This window comes from Myiozetetes cayanensis, unplaced genomic scaffold, assembly GCF_022539395.1.
Source record: "Myiozetetes cayanensis isolate MyiCay16 unplaced genomic scaffold, myiCay2020 scf15, whole genome shotgun sequence".
In the NCBI taxonomy this organism is placed as follows: domain Eukaryota; kingdom Metazoa; phylum Chordata; class Aves; order Passeriformes; family Tyrannidae; genus Myiozetetes; species Myiozetetes cayanensis.
The window spans coordinates 19,598,703-19,619,928 of NW_026087159.1; the positions used below are offsets into that span (position 1 = coordinate 19,598,703).

At 63.1% G+C, this 21,226-nt stretch overlaps 1 protein-coding gene across 3 annotated transcripts; it reads right to left on the minus strand.

Moving 5' to 3' along the window:
• Positions 1-193: 193 nt before the first annotated feature.
• Positions 194-19,993, minus strand: LOC126637480 (diacylglycerol kinase delta-like). Of its 3 annotated transcripts, none has more exons than XM_050310793.1 (30): positions 19,717-19,993; positions 18,858-19,102; positions 10,971-11,081; positions 10,776-10,856; positions 10,483-10,587; positions 10,157-10,289; positions 9,855-9,961; positions 9,315-9,440; positions 9,066-9,168; positions 7,455-7,617; positions 7,250-7,358; positions 6,925-7,064; positions 6,706-6,787; positions 6,121-6,212; positions 5,767-5,866; positions 5,268-5,508; positions 4,889-4,987; positions 4,678-4,777; positions 4,108-4,215; positions 3,561-3,657; positions 3,375-3,482; positions 3,095-3,208; positions 2,767-2,901; positions 2,517-2,683; positions 2,279-2,396; positions 2,099-2,185; positions 1,871-1,987; positions 1,690-1,801; positions 1,067-1,194; positions 194-629 (listed from the first exon to the last, which is right to left on the minus strand). In XM_050310793.1, the coding sequence occupies exons 2-30, from the start codon at positions 19,053-19,055 to the stop codon at positions 555-557; spliced, it is 3,456 nt and encodes a 1,151-aa protein (XP_050166750.1). In that variant the 5' UTR covers positions 19,056-19,102; positions 19,717-19,993; the 3' UTR covers positions 194-554. The 3 variants fall into 3 exon arrangements, with proteins under 3 accessions (XP_050166750.1, XP_050166749.1, XP_050166751.1); XM_050310792.1 differs by having other exon boundaries at positions 1,067-1,197; XM_050310794.1 differs by lacking the exons at positions 18,858-19,102; positions 19,717-19,993 and adding an exon at positions 17,676-17,824 and having other exon boundaries at positions 1,067-1,197.
• Between the last annotated feature and the right edge of the window lie 1,233 nt (positions 19,994-21,226).

The following is a 21,226-nucleotide window of genomic DNA, read 5'->3' on the forward strand; positions in this document are numbered from 1 at the left end:
AGGGGAGAGGATGAGCCCCAGTGCTGTACTTCCCCTTGCTGTAATGGGACAGAGGGTGAGAGCAGGGCTGGGGGTTCCATGACGGGGGAGCAGGGAGATGAGGGGTGAAGGCTGGAAAGGGATTCCCAATTCCCTCCTCCCCCACCCCTCACGTTCCCCTTAGTAATGACACTACACAAACAGCAGCAAGGAGTATCTTCTCTCCAAATATTTACACAGCTTAAATATCCACGTGGGGAAGGGGAAACTTTGCTTTGGCCCCAGCTTGGGCACAGAGAGGGGGGTCCCAGGTCCTGTAGTGACCCTGTTGGGGCTGGACTGTTGGCCAGACCACATCACCTATGGGGTTAGACCTCTGCTTTAGTGTCTCCAGCCCCACAGGCTTGGGGAGAAGCAGTGGCTCCAGGGACACTGGGGACACACAGACACAGCGAGGCAAGCGAGGGGGCTCCACACACATGGGGAAGGGCAGGGACCTGTTCCCCTACCCACCCCAGGTCCCTGTCAGCAGCACCCACCCAGCACCAGGGCTGGGCTGCTGCCCCACTGCCAGTCTAGGGCTGGTTGCTGAGCTCCTTAATGGCCTGAAGGATCCTCTTCATGTGGCCCACTTTGGTGATCCCAAGGTCCTGCAGGAAGGAGAGAAGGGGGGCTGATGTACTTGCAGGGCCCAGCCCTGGGCTCTCACTGACAGGGAAGCCAAAGGGCAGAGATGAGGCTGCACAGCCCAGCTCCCCCTGCTCTCTTTGGCAGAGCACGGTGCTTGCTTGGAGCCCTCTGTCCTCTTACAAGCATGTCCCCATGCCTGGATGCAGGAGAGGGCAGGGTGCTGTTGATCCTGCTTTGGGCAGGTGTATGGAGCCTTGCAAGCTGGAGGAGCAGGGCCAGCCCCTCCCCTGCTTCCAGCCCCTGTGTGCAAGCTGTGCAAGCTCAGCCCTGTGGGGCCAGGTGGAGGGTCAGCACCTGCCCTTGCCCCGCCACCAGGAGGGATGGGGAGAGGAAGGATGGAGGGACACCGTGCTCCCCAGGCCTGGGGGGTCCCTCAGAGGGCATAAGGGGGTTGTACCTTCAGGTCTCTCCTCTCCAGCAGGATCAACTCTGAGCCCTGGATGTCATGCCGAACAAAAATGTCTCTGTACTCCCCTAAACCGAGCGCTTCCAGCCAAGCTGCCACCTCCTCGGAGCCCCACTTGTCTGCTAGCAAGGGAGGAAAACCACAGAGGTGGCCTGGGGCCTGCAGAGGCAGCCGGATGCAGCAGGACAAGCAGCCAGCAGCCAGCATCCCCCCTCCCACCCTTGGGTCCTGCAGGGCCAGAGGCTGCATCAGGCTCAGGCTGGAGAGGTCTCTCCTCTCCTTAGCTTACTTACAGAACATCTGAGCTGCTCCCCCTTGACAAGACCCCCAGCTCTGGCTGAGGGACTTACCCAAAGGGCTGAGCAGCACCACAGCCCCCTTCTCCCCCTTGCAGTGGAGTTACAGGGCTGGGGGGCTCAGCATGTCTGACAGCAGAAAAAGTAAGCTTTAAGGGGCTAGGGGTGACAAAGGTGACACCCTCAGGCAGCCAGGACATGCCCCATCCCCCTTCCCACAGCGTGCCCAGGACAGGAGGCCAAGGGCTAGGTCAGCAGAGGGGGATCCCTACCAGCACAGGCTGCACCTGCCTATCCCTGGCACACTGCTTGCTTTACCTGGGAGCGCGCTGTTGGCCTTCTGCTTTTGCAGCTTGTCCTTCTCCTTCCTGGGCTTGGGGATGTTGAGGCGAAGCTTGAAGCTGCCCTTGTTGGCGCTGCCAGCACCTTCCTGCAGGAAGCCAGGCTGAGCGGGGTGCTACAGCTCCCCAGAGACGCCCCCCAGTCCCTGTGCACCCACCTCCTCAGCGGGGTGGGCAATGGGCCCCAGCCAGTGGATGTCCAGCAGCCGCTGCAGCTCCTGGCCCAGCACATTCAGGGGGCCGTGAAGCGCCTCCTCCTCCTGCGGCGAGTCCAGCTGCGGGGGACAGGGACCATCCCCAGCCCTGCTGCCACCCCCAGAGGTACCAGCCAAGGCACAGGACCCTCCGTTGGGGAATTCTGAGTGCTACCCAAGCCCCCCACTCACCGCCTTCCCCTCCAGGAATGCCCTGGTCTCAGCGTACAGCTCCTTGATGCTCAGCACCACCTCCACGGCCACATTCCTGCTGAGAAACTGGGGGGGCACAGAGGGGTAGCCACTTGAGCAGCAGGGCCCAAGAGGGGGGTGGGTGAAGGAGGCTGCCTTGCACTCCCAGCCCCAGCTCACCTCTGAGGTGCCGGCAGCTTTGTTGGAGAGGGCTTCGCTCAGCGCCAGGGAGCTGGCATTGACTGCATGTGCCAGCTCCTGCTCCACAGCTTTGTGAGCCTTGGCTGCCTCGTGGATCCTGCAGGTGACAGGGGCTGAAGCTGCTCAGGCTCCCCTGGGCTGGGCAGGCAGCTCTGCGTGGCCATAGCACAGCTCTCCCCTCCTCGTGCCCACCACATCCCGCTTCCCGCAGACTGACCTGGCAATGAGGGTCTCAGCAACCCTCGAGACCTGCTGTAAGAGGCTGCTCTCCTCCTCGGTCAGGTACTCCATGGACTGCTGGGAGCTGAGCCGGGGTCGGGCGGCTGCTCGGTAGCTCTCCCCTTTCTGCTTGTCCTCCCAGGACTTGAGGGTGCTTTCAAATGCCTGCAGGGGACAGACACGGCCCCGCCGAGCCTGTCACACCTCTCTGCGGCCCAGCACAGTCCTGCTGTGCACCCCAAACTCACCCGGTCCCTGGTCAGCATCTGGGCTCGGTTCTTGTGCTGGATCTTGATGACCCCAGGTGGCTGGATCCAGGCCTCTCCGTCCACCTGCACGGGGACGCCCTCATCCCCCCGGATGGTGATCTTCACCACGCGGCACTGCGGGGTGGACAGCCCACGGTTGGCATCGCGGCTGGCTCTGCACCTCTGGCTGAAGAGCCTCCCGGGGCCACGCAAGGGCCAGCCAGGAGCTGAGCCAAGTGGAGCCGCACTGCCCCAGTCTCCACTGCTGCCCCAAAAGCTTTCTGGCACCGCCCAGGGTGCTGACACCCCCAGGGTGCCTTGCCCCCACCTGTGCAATGCGATGGTGCTGGAGGTTGATGACCCGTGACACAGCCATCTGGATGCTGCCAAAGACAGCCACCACCTCCAGCTTCTTGTCATCGAAGGATGGAGCCCCAAAGTTCTGTACAAGAGCAGTACAAGTGAGACTTCCAAACTGGGCTCATTCTGGGACACAGCATTTTCCCCCATGTGTGCCCAAGGAAGGAAAAAACCCAACCCTGGGTTTTCCTGGGACTGTGGGAAGGACATCATGCTCCTCCAACCCACCTCATGGCACTGGCACTCACATTGTCCTCCTTGGTGCCTCCCCAGAAGTTGATGCCCCCGGCATAGCTGGGGATGTTGAGGACAGCAATGCCCTGCAGGCTGGGCAGCGAGATGGGCACCCCGTCACACTGCAAGAGAGGGCTGAGCCTGGGGGGCCGCTGCAATGCCACCCCCCCTGCCCTATCTCTGCTCCCCTGACCCTGTACCTCCAGCTGCACCCGCTGCTCCAGGTTCTTGTAGGTGCGCTGCAGGAGCTCCTTGGTGCCCAGCACCCCGTACCACATCATGTTCTTGGTGCGGCTGCTGTGGGGCCAAGTGGGACAGGTCAGGGGGCTGCACCTTCCCCACTGTCTGCCATGGGCTCTGCACCATCCTGGGGGCAATGGGCAGAACTGTGCTGGGCCACTGGCCCTGCCTCAGTTTCCCCACTTCCTCAGCAGGGGCTGCCTGCTGGACCTTTCCATGCCAGCACGGCAATGTCCCTCTACCCAGGTGCAGAGTGAGTAAATCCCACCAAGCCCTCACTATTTCACCCTTCCTGGGGTACTTGCAGCCTGCTGCCCACCCACAGGGTGCTCATCCCAGCCCTGGGTGCAGGTGGAAAAACCTGCTGCAGGCAGGAGATTCCAGCACAGCAGCACCAAGCCACCCCCCCCATGGCTCCCGGCATCTTGACGGTCCCTCCTGGTGCAGGCATTGGAGAGTCAGGGATACTTGTTTTTTCTGGGGGAAATTTGGGGGGTTCCAGCCAACCTGCACTTCTTGGGGTGCTCATCCCGTTTGTTGTTGAACTCCAGGGAGATCTTCGCATCCAGGCCGATGCCGAAGTAGTTATTCATGACGCATTTCTCCGAGAAGTGGCTGAAAGCAGCAGACAGGGACAGTGGGCTGGGAGGCAGCTGCACACTGGCACCACTGGGCTGGCACTGGAGGATGGGGTGTAACATCTGCCAGAGCAGTGGCATGAGCTCCCAGAGGGGCTGGCACCAGGAGGCCTGGCCAAAGCTGGCAGGGATGGCTGCAGTCCCCTCAGTCCCCATAGCAGGACACATATGGCACACCCAGGACCTGCCTGCACTGGGCAGGGGGGAGTTCTGAGCTCCCAGCATCAGCTACAGATCCCACACCAGGCACAGGCAGGCTCTCCCATCATGGGCACTGCGGGGCTGGGAAGTGCCTGGCACCAGGGACGCCACACTGGTGGGCAGAGGCTGGCCCAGCAGCCACCTCCACGAGGCAGCATGGTACCAGCTCTGCTCCCACTCCATGAGGGGCAGCGAGGGTGGGCCAGGGTCCCCGGGGCAGGCAGGAGCCCAGACTCACAGGGTGCCAGGGTCTTCAGGGAACTGCAAGCTGCCGAAGGAGTCTGGCCGGTCCAGGATGATGGAGGAAGACGCAGAGGTCACTGTCACCCGCCGGGAGCCTGACCAGCAGGGAGAGGGAGGGAGCTGCTGCACGGGTGCTCACCCTGAGCCCATTCCATGGCTTACCCTCATACCCCCATAAAAAAGCATATGCCCCACTGGCATCTTACTGAGCCTCTCCTCCTCCTTGTTGAGCTCCTCTGAGCTGTCCTTGCTGGCGCCCGTGGTGCCCCGGTAGGCTTGGGTCTGCTTGTTCTGCTCATCCACAGCTGGATGCAAAGAGGGGCATGACAGGGAGTTTGAGCAGCCCCGTGGCCCTGTGCCCCTTCCCCAGGTCAGCCTTGTGGGCTCATGCCAGGCAGGGTCCAGGGTGGCAGCTCTGCCCTGGGATGGGGATCTCCCTCAACCACACCAAGCATCAGAGAAGGGCTGATGCAGTTCCCGAGGGGAAACAAAGGCACGGGTCCAGCACCAACCCACGGTGGCTCCACAGCCCGTGCCAGGCTGCTGCAGGATCAGGGGAACTGCCAGCCCCCACCACCCCCTCACCTTTCTCCGCCTGCTCGATGATTTGCCGCAGGGCTTTCTTCAGGCTGTTTGCCCGCAGCATGAGCTGCTCCTTGGATTTGAAGATGCGAGGCACGGGGCTGGGGTTGAAGCTGCCACCTTTCTCCTGGTCCTTGGCATCGGCAGGGGCGGCTTGTGCCATTCCCTCGGGGACCACGATGGCCTGAGCCTCCTCATTCAGCTCCCGCACCAGCGAGTCCAGCTTCTCGTTCAGCATGGCACACTGTGGGACACCCGCCCTGCTCAGCACCCGGCACGAGCTGCTGCCCCACACCAGTGCTGGGCGCTTCTCTGGGCACCCTGAGTGTCTGGGCACCCCCAAGCATCTGGAAACCCCATGCCTGGGCAACCCCAAGCACAGCACACCCCAATACGTGCACAGCAAGGGCACAGCTCCCCAGAGCAGCCCCCGCCAGCCCCTCCACTGCCCTAGGGCTGTGCCAGCAGCGAGCCCCAGCTCTCCAGCTACTCTGCAACCCACCTTTCGTGCCATCAGCTCAGCCTCCTGCTTGTTCTCTGTTGCCCTCTTGTAAGCCCGGCCTACTTCGGCCACAAAGTCATTGACAGTGCCGCAGAGGAACCTGCCGAGGGAAGCAGCAGGAGGTGGAGAGGGGACAGCACAGCCCACTGGGTACAGATGCCGGCCAGGGGGACTGCTGGGATAGCATCCCCAACTCCAGAGGGGCAGTGCCAGCATTATCTGCTGGGCACCAGCACAGCTGGCAGCCGCTGGTGGGCAGATGGGACAGCCTGGCTGAGGGGAGTGCAGTGCCCATGGGGACATGACCCAGCCTGGCAAGAGAGCTCTGGCACCCCATCAACAGGCCCTCCTTACTTTGCAGAGGAGATCACCACTGAGTGCTTGTCCGACTCCAGGATCTTGGCCAGGTGGAAGGCAACAGAGTCAGCGTAGTGGGAGATCTGGGCCTGGGGGGCACAGGGGAGGACAGCTGGAGCCCTGCCACCCTGCCGTGTGCCCCACTTGAGGATGGAGCCTTGCCTGGCCAGCCCTGGACTGGGGATGAACAGCCCTTCTTCAGCCTGCTCCCCATCCCCAAGGGCAGCCATGCCTGTGCTGCTGGGCGGAGGGGATGCTCAGCCACAGTAGGAGGGAAACTGAGGCAAGAGGCTGAGGGGGAGGACACAGAAGAGTCCAAAGCAGCTGGCCAGCAGCAGGTCAGCTCTACCTCACCTGCTGCCTGCTCCCAACTGCACATGCTGAGACCTGCCAGACCCATTTCATTGCATGCAGCCACCTGACAGCCCCCCCATAGCCTCAATCCCCAGGGACCCCCAGCATGACCTCTTCCTGTGCAATTCCTTTCTGTGTGCCCCCCAAATTGGCTGATGGGTTGAACAGAAACCTGCCTTCCAGCCTGCCCTCCCCCATCTCAAGCCCCCAAACGCCAACGGTTCCCACCTGGATGTTGGAGTCCCCATTCTCTTCCTCCTTCAGGGCTGGGGAGGACTGCTTGGGGGCCTCGTAGGTCAGCACACTCCACCTGCCAGGCAGAGACCGTGGCTGTCTGCCACCTCCTGGTCCTCCGGCACAGGGACAGGCAGGGAACAGGGACAGGCTGCCTGAGAGGTGCCAAGGCAGGACAGGGGCAGAGGGGTGTGTGTCCCTTGACATGCTCACCTGTCCAGCATCTTGGTGGTGGCCCTTTCCAGCTTCTCCAGGATCTGCAGCAGCTGGGTATCATCATCGCACAGGCTGCCCCAGCCCAGCACCCGCGCCAGGTCATTGCCAGTCCCCAGGGGCAGGACACCCAGCTGGCACTGGGGGAGAGGGAGGCGGTGGGCTCAGAGCAGCCCCCAGAGGCATCTCTGACACCCCCAACCCCACCCTGCCCATCACTCACAGCACCCCAGGGCACACAGGGAGGCCCCAGCTGGGCTGAGAGCCCAGTGCTGGGGATGGTGCCAGCCTGTGCCAGCAGCGGCAGGCAATGACTCCCACTCACCTGCTTGTGGAGGCCAAGGGCATCTATCTCGGAGAGCACCCAGCCCACACTGCCATCCCCCCCACACACCAGGATCCGGAAGGTAGAGAACTTCTGGAAGAGGCGCAGCCTGGGTGCGGGGCAAGGAGAGAGGGGTTGGGGGCTGTGCTGTGTGCCTGCCAGAACCCCGCCAGGACCACCCCTGGATGTCCAGGCTGGCACTTACCCCAGGTGTGGACCCCCATTCATAAGGTCAAAGACTTGGGCCGGGTTGAGGAACTGCTTGAACTTGCGCAGGAACTTGACTCCCTGGTTGTCCCCGCTCTTGGAGTTTACAAAGGCCAGGAGAGGGCTGGAGCAGGTCGAGGGGCAGGTGGCTTTCCAAAACCCTGCAGTGAGCCCTAGCATATGAACCTCGGCTCCCACTCCCCAGGGGACACCTCAGGAGAGCAGAGGCCACGTGGACACCCCGAGTGTGCTGTGCCTGACCCGTGGAGTGCTGGGGCTGGAGGGACAGCGATCAGGGTGCCCAGGGGATGGTGAGGGGCAGAGGGAAGAGGAAGCACCGTGCTTTAAAGGAAATGAGATGGGGAACAAAGTGTGCCTGAGGCAGAGCAGGATTGGTAGCTGGCCCGGAGCCCACACCCGCCTCAGGCACGTCTTGGCCACCCCAGTCCCTGGGCCAGTGCCTGCAGGCTCCTTCCCTTGGCAGACCCAGCGATGCTGCGGCAGGGAACGCAATGGTCACCGCTGCCACTGGCACCAGCCCCGCAGCCACTGCCCTTAGAGCCCACGGGCTGTGACTAGTAGCCCCAGCACCTCCACCACAGCGGGGGCAACATCCCTGCAGCCCAGCCCCTCCTGGCCTGGGCATCGCTCCATCTCCGCTCCCAGCCGAGCAGAGCAGATTGGCAGCGCAAAGCACTGGGGGCTGCTGAGTCAGAGCGTGGGCTGCCGCGGAAAAGCCTGCTGCCAGCGGCACCCATGTGCCGGAGTGGGACAGCGTGGCAGGACAAGGGAGGGCTGAGGCCTCACTGAGCTGCTCCCATGGCAGCAGAGCACGGTGGGGTGGGCAGCAGCAGCAGCCACGGCTGCTTGGGCTGCTGGAGAGAGGCAGGGCAGAGATGCTGCCGGGGATCAGCCACCAGCAGCGGAGGCTCTGGAGCCGAGGAGCAGCCGCGTGATGGTTACCCTGACAGCATCCTGATGAGTAACAAGAGGCAGATGAGCCACCGGCTGAGCTGAGTGGTGAAAAGCATTAAAGAACGAAGAAGGAAATATCCCGAGGAGAAGAACAGATTTTGCTCAGCGGAGGCCAGCTGGGCCCCTCGGGAGAGGGAAACAGTGGGAGGGGTCCCCCCAGGCTCTGCATGGCCTTCTCCCTGCAGTGCCCCATGCCTGGGCAAAGCTGTGCTCTGCACTACCAAAAAACCAGCTAAGGTTCAGACAGTGGGAAATAACCCAAGCAAGAACCTCATCCTGCCTTGTGAGATGCTGAACTACCGGGGTGCAACAGCCACACATCAAGGGGGCAGAGCTGGCGCCACTGACCCCAGCACAGAGGGACCGTGACCGGAACCACTGCGAGAGGTGGCCTGGCAGTAGCAACTGAAGCCACGTGAGGGCAAGAAGTGCCACCCCAAAGCCCATAGGACACCACTGCAGCCCTGGAGCAGAGCGCAAGGCAACAAGCCACCTTCAACCTGGAGCCTACTGATGGTGGTGTTCCTGGTGCCCCACAACACAGGCACAGCCAAACCCTGCAGAGGAGCTCAGAGCCCTGTCCCAAACAGCCTGTCTTCCCCCATAGCCCAGCCCTATGCTCTCCATGACTCACCATCCGAATCAATGCTGTTCAAGGCAGTCGGCGGGATGATGGACACTTTGTACTGGCCCAGGGGGCACCTCTTGCCAAGTTGCTCCTTGCAGGCACTGTGAACCTGCAGACACGGGGACACCTGCATCAGCAAATCTGGGGGACACAGCACCAAAGCCCCCAGCCTCGGCTTCCCCAGTGATGCACCCCGGAGGGGCAGTGCTGTCTGTGCCGGGAGAGGGGTGGGGACAGGGATGGGTACGTCCTTACGATGGCCTTGCACCAGAGGCACCGCCAGTCCTGCAGCCTCCGGACGCTGCCGCAGGTGCGGTCGCAGACGGCGCAGCGTGCGCTGACCGGCAGGTTCCCCTCCAGCCACTGGTGGGGCATGGCCACCTGCGGAGAGGGGCAGCCACTAGTGGTGTCCTGTGTGCCTAAGGGACAGTGTCAGAGGCCACCCCTTTCCCCAGGCACTGTGAAGGAGGTGGGCAGGGTAGGATGCCCAAGAGCAGGCCTGGGACACCTCTCGTGCTCTCTTGTCCTTGCCTGCCTGGCCCCTTGCAGTACATGGGGCAGGCCAGAGGTGTCCACAGAAAATATCTGGGAGTGGCCCCTCTTGGAGAGCAACAAGGGATCCTGATGCAGGGTGGCAGAGATGTCCCCAAGCCATCTCCCTGCAGAGCCAAGCCCAGAGGCCACACAGGGCAGGGGACAGCAATCAGGGACCTTCCTGCTTCCTGATTTGGGCATAACAAGGCTAGCTAGTGGCTCTTTCCTGGTGGGATCCCTGACAGGAACTCCCCTGCTTACCCCGTCCTCATCCTCGATGATTTCAGTGCCAATGGAAGCCAGCGTTGTCCACTTGCAGTTGTTCGTGGCTCTGACAGCACAGCGCTTGTGTGCCTTGAACTTGCAGACTGCGCAGGAGGGAGCAATGAGGAGCGGAAAAGGTCCCCACAGGATGCACAGCCCTGGCCCCAAACCCCCTCTACATCTGGGGATGCAGCTGGTGGGCATCACCCTGCACCCCTCCTGCTCTGGTCCAGTCCCAAGAGGGTGCCCTGCCTCAATCCTGGGCCCTGCCCACCCCCCAGCAGGACCCTGGCACTGACCTTCGCAGGAGAGGCCGTGTGAGGTGACCCCCGGGAGGGCTTCGCGGCACACGTTGCAGAAGGTGGGGCGGGCGTGGGAGCAGGCGTACCAGTTGTGCATGCCCGAGAAGTGCTCCATGTTGAACTGCGTGGCCTGCTGGGGGGCACAGCCCTGCCCCGTCAGTGCCACGGACCCTCACCTGGCACCCTCCTCTCCCTCCTGGCCCCAGAGTCCCCCCAGCCCCACTCCTGTCCTCCTTGTGGGGCTGTGCCAAGGGCAGCAGCTCTTGCCTGGCAGCTAAAGGCACTCAGAGAGGTACCCACCCATAGCCCCCTGCCCACGTCACCTCATGGATCTCCCACTTCTGGACAGACTTCAGGGCACTGATCCAGTCCTCCATCTCCTTCCTGTTCTCTGCGCACAGGATGAGTTTCCGGAACGGCGTGATCACCTGCAACAGCCACCACCACGTCCTCTCACAAGGCCACCACCAGGCCAGCCAGCCCCCAGCACAGCCCCCAGCACACCCCAGGCTCTACAGGGCACCCCATGGCTCGGGGGGGTGAGGGGGTTCCGTGGTGCCTCCCCGTGAGATGCCAAGGTCTCCACGGGGTGCAGTGGACCCCACACCCCCCTCACCGTGAAACTGTTGTTGATGTTCTTGGTGCTGGTCTCGGCCACGCTGGCATCGGACAGGTCCACCTCGTCAAAGATGAGGGACTGCATGGGAGAAAGCAGAGCCCCAGTCCACCAGGCAGGGATCTCTGTCCCCTCCCGGGCTGGCAGGCTCAGGTCCCCCTGCCTGAGCGTGCTGGAAGCTGCCCCACAGCCTACCTTGGCATCCTTAGCGTAATAGAGTGTCCTGCCCCGCAGCTTGAAGTATCGCCTCTTCCATCTCTGGAAGGAGCTCGTCTGCTTCAGCAACAGCCCCTCCTTCACACTTTTCTGCAGAGACCACAGTATCCTGAGCTCCTGCAGCCCCCAGGACCCTCAAGCCACAAATTTCCCCAGTGACACCAGTCCCTGGGTCCCCAAGAGCACAGGATGGGACATTCTGGGGCTCACTCTGTGCTGGATGTAGCAGGGCAAATTATGTCCCCTGCCCACCATCCCCTGGGCACTGGGCACTCCTGGAAGGATGATCCAGAAGGATGCTGCTGGGCATGGCAGGGATGGCAGAGGCAGGACTCCAGTGGTACAGAGGCCCTGCTGCTGACGCTTCCCCACCATCCCCAGCGCAGTGCCCAGAGAGCCTCAACCTGCTGCAGCTCCCCAGAAGCCAAGGGCAGAGCCAGGGCCAGGAGAGCTCCCTGGGAGGGGACACCAGTGCCCCAGAGACACCAGGACTGCATCTTGCAGGTAGCATTACCTGGGGACTGCAGCCCCAGCCAGGCTGGGGACCAGACACCTGGGGTGCAGCCAGCCCTGTGAGGCCCCCACAGCCCCGGGAGGGGACAACCCCCCGGGGCTGAGGGCAGCCTGCAGCGGGCAGAGCATCCCCCACAGCACAGCACAGCACAGCACAGCACAGCACTGCAGCCTGGCTGCCTGTCCTCTGCCCTCCCCGAACCGCAGCACCTGCCAATATTTACCCTCCTCGCAGCGGTGTTTACAAGACTCAATTAATTAGTGTTTGCAACGTGGCTACGAGCCTGTGCTGAGCGGGGCGGCAGAGATGCTCTGGCACTGCCTCATCTTTGATTGTATCTTCTTCACACACCGCCGGCAGCCCCGCTCAGCTGCTCCTCTGCAATCAGCGGCTGTACCCGATCCCGTCACACCATGACAAGCCACATTTAATGGCGAATTAGCACTGGGCACTGAGGGCAGAGCTGGAGAACCGTGGCCCCGGGGCCCTGCACTCCCGTGCCCAGCCCGTGTGCTGCAAGAGGTGGCACCCAGGCACCCATCAGCCTGCAAACACACCAGCGCCGGGGCTCAGCCTTAATCCACTGCCCCACGGCTCTGAGACAGTGGTCAGAGCACCAGGAGCCTCCAGAGTCACAAAAAAGCCAAAACCCCACCTGGGGTGCTCCCTGAGCCTCAGCTCCCTCAAATCCATGACCCCTCCCCAAGCTCCCCGGGGCACGCACTGCGATGTTCCCAGCTCTCTTCCAGCTTGCAGTTTGAAGCCTTTATGGCTCTCTATCAACGCTTTGCCCCCCAGGACCAAGTGCAGAGTTCTGCTGTGGTCGACCACGACGATGCCTACGAGTGTCAGTGCAGGTTCAAACAGCCCCACTGTCCCCAGTGCCAGCACCGTGGGACACACCACGTCCCTTCCTTGGCCTCTCAGCTGTGAGAGTGCAGAGGAGAACCCAGAGCTGCCCTGAGCAGCAAGGGGAGTGTGGCCTTCCAGCAGGGTCCAGCTGTGACCTCCAGATCCACACACCCTAGCACCCTAGCAGTCCTCGTCCCATGCCAGGAGAAGACAAGACAGGGTCTTGCCATGGCCAGGTGGGTTCCAGCCACAAATGCCACCTCCACCACACCTGGCTGCACACTCTGGGTGCAGGTGCTGCATTTGCTGCAGTCGTTGCTGTTGCTGCAAAGGACAGGCAGTGTGTGACAGCAAGGGGTGGCGTGGGGAGCTGTGACAGGGAGGAGCAGCACAATAACACAGTTCCCTACAGCAAGTGGCTTTCAGGTAGCCCAGAGCTCACAGGAGTCAGAGCTGAGCACATGCAGCACAGACACTGCCTCTTCTTCCTGGAGAGCTTTTGGGGGCACTGGCAGCCCCGGCCACCAGGCTGGGAGCTCTGCACTGGCCCCTGCACAGCTGTGACTGCAGTGTGCCACCCACACCTTGAAACAAGCCTGAGCCCCTCCACTCACCCCAGCCATAGCTGCAGAACCCCAGGCAGAGCTGCAGGGAGCCTCAGCCAAGCCAGCACTGGTCCCATACCAGCAACAGAGGCGGTGATGCAGTGTGACAATACCCAGAGCCACGTGCAACCCGCCCAGCAACCAGCACAAGATCAGCTCCCCTCTGCAGGGCTCTCTGCCCCAGCACTCCACTGCCCCATTTCCCGAGGTCCCTCCCTGCTCTCTCCAGCCCAGGGGACTCAGCACCACCTGGGTTGTGCCCAGCTCTGGGGGTATCTCAGATGCAGCTGGAGCAGCAGGGGTAGCAGGGTCTTGGAGATGACACAGCTAAAAATGGCCCTGTAAGGATTGCTGGCCACCAGTAAAGTGCCCTGCCAGGACCGGGCTGGTCCCAGGGGCCATCATGTCACAGGCTGGCTGTATGCTTGGCATACACTGAAGCACAGCCCAGGTAAGTTCATTGCCCTCTGGGACCACATTCCAGCAGGGCTTCTTCCAGGCCAGGGTGCACCCCAAAATGCCAGCCCTGCCCTCAGCCCTAAGGCAGAGCCCCAGGTTGCTGTTCCACTCTGCCTTCCCCCTTCTCCCAGCTCTGCCACCACCACTCCTGGGAAGAGCCCGTCATGCAGCCAGATCTGACCTCGGCTGGGGCAGGAGGGTTTTCCTGCTGGGATTGGCTTGGACAGCAAAGCAGCTGCTGGAGAAGAGCCAGGAAGGTTGTTACTCAGGAATGCTGGCACATATGGCTGGTGAGCACCACACTTGCCTGCCCACCCAGTTGGCAGCCCCACAGCACTCCTGAAGGAATATGCTTGTCCCTGTGACCACACGATGCCTCACTGCAGGGGAGGAGAGGGGAGAGAAGACGGATCACCTGCCAACACACCGACCTGCATCGCACCAGCATCATTCCAGGCAGCTGCCCTCCTCCTCCAAACACAGCAGCCCACCGGGCACAAGCTGGGGTCCAGTTGAATCAGAGCTGAGCCAGCAGATGCCAGGACAGCAGAAGAGAGCTAGCAGCCCTCAAACAGCCCTGCAGTGGGGCTGCCAGCAGCTGCTGGGCACCCCGGGGACTGGAGTCAGTTGGAAACCTTATCAGGCTTTGCAACAGCAGAGCTCTTCCGGGACCAGGCAGACCAGGGGCTCGTTGCCCAGGGAGTGCCGTGGCCCAACAGGCTCATCTGCTCCCTGAGGACCTCTGCTGCCATTGCAGGACCACAAATACCCCTTCCCAGAGCTGGGTGATGCTTGAAAAGAGGTTCCAGCAATGGTCCTGACTTGCCATTACATGGTGCCATGAGGCTCAGATCATTGAAAGGGGACAAAGAATTAACAGAGAGGAATGAGGAAGGAGCACCCAGAAGAAAGGCAATCGCCCCTACACCTCATCCCCCAGCAGCTGCTTTTTAGAAATGAGCTCATGCTTCCCTATCTACAGCCACATTAGTCCCCAAGCATCCTGCTGGCAGGCATCCCCACACACCAGCCCACCCTGTGCTGGTTCCCCCTGCCCCTTGTGTCCCAGTGCCGCAGGGCACAGCCCTCCCACCCTGCCCAGCCACGGACAGGCAAGAGTGACACTTGCATAATGGAAAAAGTGAGCGGGGAGAGAGGGCAGGGCGCTTGAGAAACCTCAAACATCCGGCTGGTGACACTGGGGCTATCTTCACACCCCAGGCACTGGCTCAGTGAGCCCCGATTAATGAGAGCAAGCCCAGCCTCTCTGGTCTCAGGCAGTGTTTTCTTGTGTTCAGATGCAATTTTCTATTTTTTTCATCTATGCCCATTGGCAAACATCAAGAACATGGTTCCCTCTTTGTTGCACCCTCCCCTTCAAATATTGATCCACATCACTGAGGACGCCCTGGTTACAACCTCCCCTCCAGGCTGAGCAGTCCCAGCTCTCCCAGCCTCTCTCCATAGGGGAGATGCTCCATTCCCCCACCAGCATCAGCTCTGGACGATGCACTGCCCAGGAGCCACATGCCACCCTGCTGCTGCAGGAGGGAGGTTTCTAGGTCTGACCCCAGCAGCTCTACCTTGCTTTCCTTGTCTTTTGGTCAGGATTCAGACCTCAGCAGGCAGCCCTCCCTACAGCCTGGCTCTACAGTAGTGCCCCACCAGGCTCCCCACAGCTGCCCCAACACTCCAGCACCCACAGGTACCACTTGCCCCATCCCTGGGGCACCCTCAGCCTGCAGGATGCCCAGTGCCTCCAGCTAGGATGAGAAGCATCCATTCCTCAGGCTACTACTAACCTTGCTGACCTCACCAAGCCCCCTGGGCAGACGCTGGTGGGTCCCCCAGCCCCACCAAGCAGCTGTGATGTTATCTCAAGATCAGGAATTACGAACGTGACCCCCTTTGCAAACAGCAGACAAGCCGTGCCCCTGCCCACCATGGCCCTGTACATCCAACTCTGGATCCCTGGCATGCACCCCAGCATGTCCCTCTCAGTGCCTCCACCTCCCAGTCTGGTGCCAGCACCCCAGAACGAAGCAGCGCTGCCGGATCCCTGCCCGCCTCCGCTCAGCTGCCAGGAGAGCCTGTGCCAAGGCAGTGCTGAGCGCCCCGGCCACATGGGTAGGATGTACCCCCCGCCCACAGCACCTCAAATGTGTTGGTGCAACCCAGAGCCAGTGTCCCCTCTTTCCCCTTCATGCCCTCCCTCCATGCCCAGCCCTAAGGGGAACAGCACCGGGGAGCAGCATTGCATCCCACTGCTACTCTGCCCTTGCACCCCCCTAAAACCTGGTGCAGGCAACTGGCAGCCCCCAGATGCATTGAGGAGGAAGAGAAGGGGTTGACAGCAAGACCCCATGTGTCCTGGGGCCATTCAGTCTGTCGGTGGCACCTGCACCTGGCAGTTGTCATTGTCACTGAGCACAGTGACCTCCCTCGCCGCCTCCAAGCCAACGCTGGCACAGAGTGTCCTGCAGGGCACCCACAGTTCCAGCCTGGAGGAAGCCAAACTGGGGGTGGAGTGGGGGGACATGATTGGTGGGGAGGTTTGAGGAGGGGATGGGGCAATGTGCATTTGGGGTGCAGAGGCACTGGGACTGGGGAGGGGAGATCAGGAAGGATTCAGCTGATCCCAAAATGATCCTCACCTGCTCCTATCCCAGGGGCTGGACAACAGCCTGGCATGGGGGAAGCTGCTCGCTCCCATCACCAGGTTGGATGTGGGGATGGGCAGTGGGGTGGGGTTCCTGACCTCTCCCGGCCCCCCAACACAGGAGGTTCCTGTAGACCCCCTCCAGCACCTCACCCACTGCCAACGGCCAAAAAATAGGCCAGTGTGCTCCCTCCCCCTGCCACTAACCCGGTTGTCTCAGGAGCTGCTGCCCTGGCACCGGACTCTCTCTCCCTCATTAACTGTGTGCTCATTAGTTACCTGCCCCTGGGGTGCAGGCAATGGCTCCCTCCCCTCACCCCAGCCCCATATGGGTGACAGGGCTGTGGAGGTGGCTCAGGAAGGTGCCTGCCATGGTACACACACCGTGCCCATGGCTGGAGTGACGGACAGCACGTGCTGTGGCAGGGCTGTGAGCCAGGGACAGCCTGACCTGTGTGGCAGAGGCAACCTCATCTCAAAACCCTCATCTCCATAGGGAAGGAAGGAGTCCATCTAGCAAGGAGTCAGGCTGGCAAGCGTGGTCCTGCCCATCAGGACCAAGGCAAAGGAATCCTCAGGATAAAACAGTGAACCCCGACACTGCAAACACTTGGGTGGCAGGGGAGGCGTACACGGCTCGCTCTCAGCCCCTCCAGCTCCAGCCCTGCCAGGCTCACACCCTCTCTTCCCGGCTCCGCGGGTCGTTAACCCAGACACGTCCTTTCCGCCTGCCCATCCATCACGCCACCTGCCTCCCCTGGCACGCTGCACAGCATCACCTCCCGCATGGCTAATTGCTCATGCCAGGCAGGATGCAGGCAGGGAGCCGGCAGCTCAGCCTTTCCCCACGCGCAGCCTGTCAGCGGCGAGGCTGAGCCTGCTGATGGCAGGGGGGGCTGAGGTGCCCGAGCTGGGGGCTCAGAGCGCACTCGTGTCCCTGTGCTGCTGCTCTAAGAACCAGGCACAGCCCAGTCATCTGCCCCTTTCTCTCAGGTTTCCGAGCATCGATGGCTCCCTGCAATGTCCTGGTGCCCCACAGCACGGCGAGTGTTGTGGGTGCCTGCGTGGCACCCGGTGCCTGCTGTCGCCCCTCTGGGAGGGTGCTGAGGGCTCACACACAGCACTAAGCAGCACAGGACCCTGCCCACCGTTCTAGCTTCCCACCGTGCCCCCCCACAAAGCCCCCTGAACCTGGCACAGCCCACGGCACCCCCCTGGCAGCCAGGTTGGGGAGGGCACAGTTGGTGCCAGCCTGCTTCAAAGAAAGGGAAACTGAGGCACGTTCCACGAGCAGCCAGAGGGACTCGGCGAGAGCCCCCTTTAGTGCCGCATGCCCCTGAAATGTCTCTGGCCACGTGGGAAAACTCCACGGTGCCAGGTTGGGAGCATGCGATTTCCACACCCCTGGGTAAGTGCCCTTTGCCCCACCTCGTGCCAGTGCACCAGGCTTGGCACAACAGCCAATCCAGGGCCAGCGGGAGGGGAGCCCGTCCCAGCCCCAAGCATCCCCGAGCTGCCACCGGACCCAGCACACCGTCCCATCCCCGCTGCCTCCCCCCGCGCCCGCAGCACGCAACACCAGAACCCGGGGATACCCCTGTGCTCCGCAACTGCATCCTCCTGCCGCGTTTTCAGAGCTGTCCTCCCCTTCCCCGGGGTAGCGCAGCCACCAAATCCCCACCGAGGGGGTAGCTGGCACCAGAAGCCGGCTGCGGGGGGATTTCTGGCAGACCCTGCGCGCCGCCCAGCACTGCAGGCAGCACCTTGACTCACTCTGCCACCTCCTGCCCGCAGCCGGAAGGTGGACGCGAAGGGACCGCTCGCCCGGCACGCCGCCCAGAGCATCCTCCCAGCGTCGTGCCCACATCCTCCCTCCCCAAAACGCCGCCCCCCAAGCCTCCTTCTCTCCCCGCTTCCCACCCGACCACTTGGCCCAGGTTATTTCTCCCTGCGCTGCGGGCGGGAGGTGCCTGGCCATTTCACTGTCCCCACCTGGGACACCAATGGCCACACGCTGCTGCTTGGCCGAAGGTGCTGCACCCCTTATTTTTGTAGGTCCTACCAAAATAGCTTCCTCTGAGCAAACTGTGACACACGCCCACCCCAGCTGCTGTCGGGCCAATGGCCGGGAAGCACGAGTGTCACGTCTGACCTCAAAGGTGTCCCCATCCATCCAGCAAACCACCACAGGGGACTGCATCTAGGGAAGACTGTGGGGATGGGGTCCACAGGGGAGCTGGCACAGCCAAAACGAATCTGGGGCACCAGGCAAGATGCAGGTTCCATTTTGCCACCCACCAAGCGCTGCACACGCAGTGCCTGCAGCAGGGTGTGGGATCCCGGGAGCATATGGAACTGACAGGACCCTAAATCTCAGCCACAGGGCATCCACGGGACACAGCCTCCCTGAAGGAATCCCCTTCCTCCAGGGACACAGGGTGGGAGGACAGAAGGGGAACCCATGGGATACAAATATGGGATGAAGGCAGTACAGGTATGGGAGAGACCCTGTCCCTGAATGGTGGGAAAAAATCCACACTCCACAGCCCCACGACATCAACAGTGACACTACCACTGTGGGGTCTGCACCTTTTCCATGTGCCCTCCTGCAGGGCACAAGGGTGCCAGAACCCTCCTGGCTCTGGCTGGGTCGAGTCTGCCAGCATCAAGTGCCCGGCACTGATTTACACCCTAGGGCAGGTGAACTGCCCTGCCCCACTCTTGGCAGTACCCCACACCCAGCCAGCCCCTCACCCCAGGCACCCCACAGCCCTGACCTTGCTCCTCATCTGCCCCGAGGTGGAAACCTTCCGGATGAGCTTGTGGGAACTGTCCTCCTGCTCGCCCTCGCTGTCGGACGACTCCTCACCGCCCACCTCGGGTGAGATGGGTGCCAGCTTGTCCGAGTCCAGGGAGGACACCGACTCCCGGGTCTTCCTCAAGAACAGGTCCCCAGGCACCAGCTTCTCGGCCATCTTCCCACCCGGCTTGGCTCAGGGCTCTGCAGCCTCCTGTGACAGCCCTGAGAGGACAAGGACACACAGGAGTGGAGGAAGAGCCCTGAAAGGGGATGGGTGGCCCCTCACCCTCTAGGCATCAGCCAGCTGGGAGGTGCACTCCTGGAAATCAAGGGAGATGGCGCTTCCCCGCCCAGGAACGCCGCTCAGGAACGCCGCTCAGGGTGGCATCCTTGCAGGCAAAGTTTCCCTTCCTTGCCTTTTTTCGGTATCCCAACTCTTCCTCAGTTCTCCTGGCATCGCAACGCCGTTCCTGGCTCGGCCGTAGGAGACTGTGGTGGCCCCACGCCCTGGCATTGGTGCAGAGGGGCGCACCCCCTCCCCGCAGCCTGTGCTAGCCCCCCTCGTTGCCCATCCACAGGGTGCTGCTGCGTGGCCGGGGGCTGCGGGGAGTCTCCATGAAAAGCAGCGGCCGCCCCCCGCCATCCACCTGGCTCCAGCAACCGCGAAGGGATGGGAGCACCTCCCGCCCCGTGCGTGGGTCGCCAGCCCCGAGCAGGTGTCTGAGGGCGGGCTGGGATGGAAGGGGGTTGCGGGGTTGCCGCATGCGGGGGAAGCCATCTCCCCACGGCATCCCTGTCGGCCCCAAGGGCTGCGGGGGGACTGGAGGGCCACCTACCTGGACGAACGAGCCTGAACGGCTGCAGGGCTGCCGTGCCCGGGCCGGGAGTTGCTGGTGGGGGCACCCCACAGCGCCGTGCCGGGCCCCACGCGTCTACCGCGGGCCGGCTCCGCCGTTCCCCCCCGCTCCTCCTCCTTCCCCGCAGCTGCCGGCAATCACGGCGCCGTCTCCCCGCGCAGCAACAAGCGTTGCGGGAAGGGGAGGCGGGAGGGAGCGAGCGCTGCCCTGCTGACCACCCCCTCCTGGGCGCATTCCCCCCTCCAGCCTCGGGGCTGCCGGCGTGCCGGGTCCCCGCCGAGCATCCCGCAGCACGCCCGGGCGGGGGGAGGGAGGGAGGGAGGGCGGAGCGCCCCCCGCTCCGCACACACCTTGCGCGACCCGAGCCGCCGCCGCTGCTGGTGCAAGGTCGCTCTTCCTCCGGCCCCCGCCCGCCGTCCGCAGCCCCCGGCCCCGCCGGGACGTGCCTCCGCAGGCAGCCCCGGCCCTGCCCCTGCCGCAAGCCCCGGCCTGCTCGGCGCGGCGGGCGCTGCTGCGCGGCTCGGGCGGCCCACGCACGGCCCCGAGCATGCGGGCACGCCGGGCACCCGCCGCGCGCACCCGTGTGCGGCACCCGCGCGGGCACGGCGGAGCACGTGCGCGCCCGCCCGCCCACGCGGGCACGGCGCGGGCAACACCCGGCGTGGGCGCGCGCGGGCACCGCCGCGCACAGATGTGTGCGCGCTCCCGCGGGCACAGGGGCGCGCACAGACCACCCCCACCCCCACCCCCGCCCAGGTGCTGCCGCCGCGCACATACGTGTGCACACGCCCGCACATGCGGGGGCAGGCACAGCCCTGCACATACGTGTGCACCGCTCACGGGCATGCACCACCACCCGGCACGTATGTGCTGCGAGGGCCACCCCGTGCACAGGCATCACGGCCGCGCACATGTGTGCGCACCACCCATGCACAGGCAGGCACGTGCGTGGCTTCCACGCCCGTGTGTGTGGTCACAGGGCACCACATGCCCAAGCCTGCACATGCCAGGCGTGGGAAAGCACAGGCACCGCGTGCACGTGGGCACGGGCGGGCGCACACACCGTGAGCCCCTCACACGGGTGAGGGCGGGCACACGGCTGGCACGGGTGGGCTCGCACACCGTGGCCACCCTCATTTGAGTGCACGTAGGCAGGCAAGTCCCAGGCACGGGTGAACATGTGCACCATTGCCGTGCAACCATGTGGGTATGTGGCAACACACGCACAGGCACATACAGGCACAGACACATAGAGCACACACATGGACACCTCCACACACGTGCTTGTACACACACTTGCATGTGCATGGAAACATGTGCTGGCAGCCTAGAAAGGCACCCTGTGTCCTGGGTGCATCTCCAGGAGCATGGGAAGCATGACGAGGGAGGGAGTTCTCCCTCCTCTGCTCTGCTTTGGTGAGACCCCCAGGAACACTGGGTCCAGCTCTGGGGTCCCCAGTACAAGCAGGATGTGGAGCTGTTGGAGCAG

Excerpts from the sequence above, each read along its gene's own strand:
- LOC126637480 (XM_050310792.1), bottom strand. The coding sequence starts at position 19,055 with ATGGCCGAGAAGCTGGTGCCTGGGGACCTGTTCTTGAGGAAGACCCGG. Across the intron at positions 4,988-5,267 it reads CATCGAGCAGGCGGAGAAAG|CTGTGGATGAGCAGAACAAG; the intron begins GTGAGGGGGTGG and ends CTTTGCATCCAG. Across the intron at positions 2,186-2,278 it reads AAGCTGCCGGCACCTCAGAG|TTTCTCAGCAGGAATGTGGC; the intron begins GTGAGCTGGGGC and ends GTGCCCCCCCAG.